The sequence below is a fragment of the Argiope bruennichi genome, chromosome X1, assembly GCF_947563725.1.
Source record: "Argiope bruennichi chromosome X1, qqArgBrue1.1, whole genome shotgun sequence".
NCBI lineage: Eukaryota > Metazoa > Arthropoda > Arachnida > Araneae > Araneidae > Argiope > Argiope bruennichi.
In genome coordinates, this window is record NC_079162.1 from 21,495,823 (window position 1) to 21,501,117 (window position 5,295).

Consider the following 5,295-nt stretch of genomic DNA (forward strand, 5'->3'; position numbering starts at 1 on the left):
TAATTTTTTATCAATTAAACTGCCATTATTTAATCAAATATGAAGAAAAGTAACAAAAATGTAATTAAATTACGCTAAATTATTTTATCGCAAATTAATAAAGTGAAAAATAGATCAATGTTTCATAGTCTATGATTAAGGTTCGAAAGAGTTAGTTTATTCAATTGTCCAATATATATGGTTCAACAGTAGTTTATCAATTTAGATTTAATAAAAACATAACCAAATATTATTTTTCGACATTTTAAAAATCATCCTAATTCTGAAGAATCATGATTGCTTTTAATACTTAAATGAAATCTTAGAGGTTTTTCTTAATCGACACAGAAATTTTACTTGTGAATTAAATATTATTCTCGAAACTATCATGACTGCCTTTTGAAATGAGCGTCCAAACACTTTTTTAACACAAACTGCATATGAAAATTCGCTTTAGAAAAAAGTTATTTCATTATAAGTGGAAGCTTAGTAATATTACAGCACTTACAAAACAAGATTATTGTTTATCCTTTCATTTTATAAAAAATTCCTTAAACCTTTTTACGGTTATATAGATAATAATATTGTACTCAAAAAAAATTGGGGATACTTCAAAATGAATAACAAGCAATAAAGAAAAGTGCATTTATCATTAACATTAATATTTTAAAACAAAAACAATAGAGTTGCATTTTGTCGTTCGTTTTTGTGATATTCTTATTTAATCAAAAAAATCAGATGCTTTAGGGTATTTTTATGGATTTATGCGCATTTTGAAATTTTTATGAATAGTATATACCCTTCTCATTCCTAAGATCATAATTATAATAATCGATTTTTCTTGATATCATGACAAAATGGTGTAAAATATAATTCTGACAATTTCTATATGGATAAGGAAAAAAGAAAACGTTATTACCTCATAAAACTGATAGATATTCGTATTACTAATAACTAACTTTCCTCTAAAATAAAAAAACCTTGATCAATATTCAGTCATTTTTGTTTTTAGAAAATATGATAAATATAATTTCTCCGAAGGAATCTTCTGTATTTTTTAATGATTAATCTTGCATTTGTTAATTTCAGCAATATTGAATAAATTTATTAATAACCTTCTTATCAGTCCGATGAATTCCGATCAATATAATTATTATCATTCGTAAATGAATACAATTAGTTAAAACTTATAAAATAATTTTTAATTTACAAACTAAAAAATTATTAAAATTATTGTTTGTCTATGGATTGACTGAATTTGTATATTTTAATAAATAATTCAATCACTAAAATAGCTCAAATAATGAAGAAATGTACATAAATATCTATTTTTAGTATGAAAACCATAGTAGTTTCAAAAATCTGTATATTCAATGAAAAAAACTTGATTATTTAGTTAAATTCTAATACTAAACAGCACTTGTTATAACGTTACAATGTTTAATGCATTTATATGTGAAGGATATACTGATGTAAAAATAATATGACGAAAAGGGAAAAAATTTATGATACCAAAGAAAATTAAAATTCCTTCAGTTGTTTCTAAGAAGATACACAGAAAATTATGTTTCAACAATCATGTTAAAAATTACTATTCTGAAAAAACTTTGTCTAGGTTTTAAAATAAATCTTGGTGCGAAAAATGTGCTTAAAATTTAATTAAGTTATTATTTTCCTAATTCTGGAAGCGATAATTGATATACATACGCATGAATAAATTGTGGTTAAGAATAGCATAAATCAATCAAAACTGGGACATGAAATCAAATATATGGTCCTAAATATCATTTTCAAATAAATTCGAACTAAATATCTTTATTTATATTTCGATCTTTATTTCTCCTACTATTGAGTCTATCAAAAATGTACCAAAAGTGCAATCCCTGAAGTACAATATTTCTTCTTATTTTAAAAGATGTTTCAATCTCAGAATTAAGTACATCGATAATTAATTTTAAAAACAGTGATAATTATTTTTAAAGCCATAAATTTTCTGATAGACATTAAAAAATATATGCAAGGATTTCTAGCTGAAATGAAAATCATTTTTCAATCTTTTTTAATAACGGACAAATTAGTTAAGGCAAAAGAAAAAGTTTAAAATTAGGCTGGTATGAGTTCAAAACCAAATTCACAGAAAAAATCATTCATAAAAATGACACGAAAAAATAATCGATAATTAAACCAGAATTTCACTAAATTAAGTATAAAAATTACAATGCTTTTTAAAGAATATCCAGTAATTTAAATGGAACTTACTAAAACAATTCATCAGGTAGTTTTAAAATTCGAATAAACAAAACATAACAACAATAATTATCATTTGCTTAGAAAGAAAAAATAAGAAATCTAATTTCTTATGGAACTTTTTAAAAGATTTTTATTTATAAATTTGAAAACACAGCAATTCTGAGACAAAAAAAAGACAAAATAAGAAGTAAAACAATGAAGAGAAATTGTACATTTATTGTACAGCTACTTACTCAAATAGTGTTTAACCCATATACGATGAAAAAAAGTTTAAAACGTTAAATGATAGACTAAAGAAAGTTCACTTTCTGGATAATAAATTTATAAAGGATCGTTTTAAAAACATTTTATTGTAATAAGCAATAAAATGTTACCTTGAAACTATCTTCAAACGTGTCTACTATAAAGAAGAATTTATAATTATTCATGTTGCATATTAATATTAACAACATATTGATTAAACGACTACGAGATAAAAATTTATTTTATAAGCAAACAGTCTCTATAATCATTTCTATTTGCAACATGGAACACTTAAATGCTGTATCATTTAAGACTTTCAGCTTCATTTATGGAATCATGCATTTACAATTATTTACAATTTTCACCTATAACTACAAATTCACTTATTTTCTGAACCAAAAAAGTTACAGAATATGAAAAATATTTAATGATTCATCTTAAACTAATTTTTCCACAGTTTTGTTCATAAGCACATCCTGTTTGATTAGTTGGGTCTGTAATGTTTGGTTCGTTTAATCATACCGCATTCTATCATGCCATGAGCAGTATCAATAACAGTAGTTTCGGCTTTGCGAGGATCAACTTTTAGAACTTCTTTCATTCTGCGATTAGAGAATGTGTATGTTTGATTGATTCTCTGCAAAATTAATCTCGTCGAACTGTCGACAAAGCTGTAAAACCACAGAGCAAGATATGGTGCTGGCCACGTTGGTATAAAATAACCCTGGGGAGAAAATTCATTTCGTAAAATATGGGCAATATCTTGCAGCCATAAATGGCCAGAATTTACGAGGTGACGATGGTTGGCAGCCTCTGGTACGATCATAGCTTGCAAATGAGCTCGAGCCACATCTCTGACATCACAGAGAGCTATATACATACGAGGAATCAAAGGCATGCTACCATCCATGAGTCTCTTAATGAGTTCTAAGCTGGTACAAACTACACCACTGATCGATGGCCCCATCACCAAACTTGGATTCACAGTTGCCATTTCTATCTTCTTCTCTGGAGGCAAAGAACGAATAAATTCCCAAGCTGCTTTCTCAGCCATGGTCTTGCTTTTTGCATAAGCATCCATAGCTGGGGAATTTACATCACTCCAATCCTCTTCACAATATATCCGGCCCCGTTCGTTAGTGGACTCTCCATGAACAGCACTTATGGAGCTGGTGAGGACAACACGTTTCACAGTTCCTGAATCAGCACAAGCCTTAAGTACTCGTTTAGTTCCTTCAACAGCGGGGATCAATAAATCTTCTTCTCGTTTTGGTGGGGCATTTGGAAAGGGTGAAGCAACGTGTATGCAATAACTGCAACCTTTTACTGCTTCTTCCCATCCAGCATCACTAGTCAAATCAGCTTCAACCAATTCTAAAGAATGCTTTGCCTCGGGGCACAGATTACGCAAAGGTTTCAATTTAGCTTCATTTTTTAAACTTCGCACTGTGCCACGAACTTTATAGCCCTCGCGCTGCAGCAACTGGATGATATGAAGGGCGATAAATCCTGATGCCCCAGTCACAAGCACTGTACCTTGCTTACTCTCCGACATGATCGTTCACGAATCAAATCAGATCTAAAAACCAGAAGAGAAAAACTTCGTATATAGGTAAGGCAGGTCAGTCGGCGAAGACAGCGCCATGACCTTCTTTCGACACGCTTCTCATCCTAAGAGGAAGGAAACCCACTGCGGAAACCTTCCTGGTAAGCTGTTTTCAATTCTAGCTTTTGACTGTTTCAAGGCCTCTCGTGAGCTTGTGTTGAAACAATAAGTATCGTGAGATGTCACTCTCGATTTCTTTTTCTTTTCTTTTTTTTTCTTTTTATTTATTTTTCGTTCTCTCTCAACAATAAATCATTTTAACAGGTGCCTAGTGCATCTGAGGGAAAAGAAAGAGCTCGGAAAGAATCATAACGAAATAAATAAAGAAAATTATTAATATTTTTGTTCAGTTTGATAATTTGGCATGTCGAAAATGAATGATGTTATTATATCAATTAGAACCAATTTAAATTACTTTTATCAGCTATTCGTTATTTACCTAATATGCCTTAAACTACATGAATTAAATTTAAGAAAAATGCAACTTATCTTTAATTTTCAGATAGCGCAGGAATAGTTTCAAAACGCAGAAACCTATTAATACCTAGAATACTTGACTAATTATATTTTTTCGATATTTATATTAAAAAATTTTATAACTTAATGGACAAATTAATGTAAGAAAAGATAAACTTGTTATATATAACAGATTCATTTCTAATAGTTATTCAAGTCCTTTGGATAATGCGTGATTTTCGTTTAAAAAATTCTGATAATTAATCCGTTTATATGAACTCTTTCTGTATCCTTTTACAAAACCTTGTTCTGATATACTTTCTCAAGTAAAATTTAAATGAATAATTAGTTCCCCCTAAATTAATTTGCCAATCAAATTTAATGTCATTTATTGAATTCGAATTTATATTATATTCCTTTCATTGCAAGAGTTGAATGTATTAATCTAAAAATTTATTTTCCTACTTTAGAGAACTTTTATTATTCATACAAAGTTTCTAAAATAAATAAATAGATTTTTTCTTATCTGTTCTTAATTTTGCACATATGTAAATGTTTTGAATTGTCTAATTGATACGTAATTTTTTTACATTCTTAAAATAAAAAGTTTAAAAAAAATGTTTTCGGAAGATTTAATATTATATGTGACAACATAGAAGAAATACACGAGACGTTAAAATGACAAAACGTGATTTATTCAGCAGGGAACTCACTTATGCACATCATAATCATTAATATATTTCACATAAACTATTAAATCA

General features: G+C 28.4%; 1 protein-coding gene across 1 annotated transcript; it reads right to left on the reverse strand.

Annotated features, from left to right (window-relative positions):
- Positions 1 to 2,540: 2,540 nt before the first annotated feature.
- On the reverse strand, positions 2,541 to 4,155 carry LOC129958912 (uncharacterized). Its single transcript, XM_056071649.1, has one exon. The coding sequence runs from the start codon at positions 4,025 to 4,027 to the stop codon at positions 2,957 to 2,959; it is 1,071 nt and encodes a 356-aa protein (XP_055927624.1). The 5' UTR covers positions 4,028 to 4,155; the 3' UTR covers positions 2,541 to 2,956.
- Positions 4,156 to 5,295: the final 1,140 nt, after the last annotated feature.

Coding starts and splice junctions, on each gene's coding strand:
- LOC129958912 (XM_056071649.1), bottom strand. CDS start 4,027: ATGTCGGAGAGTAAGCAAGGTACAGTGCTTGTGACTGGGGCATCAGGA.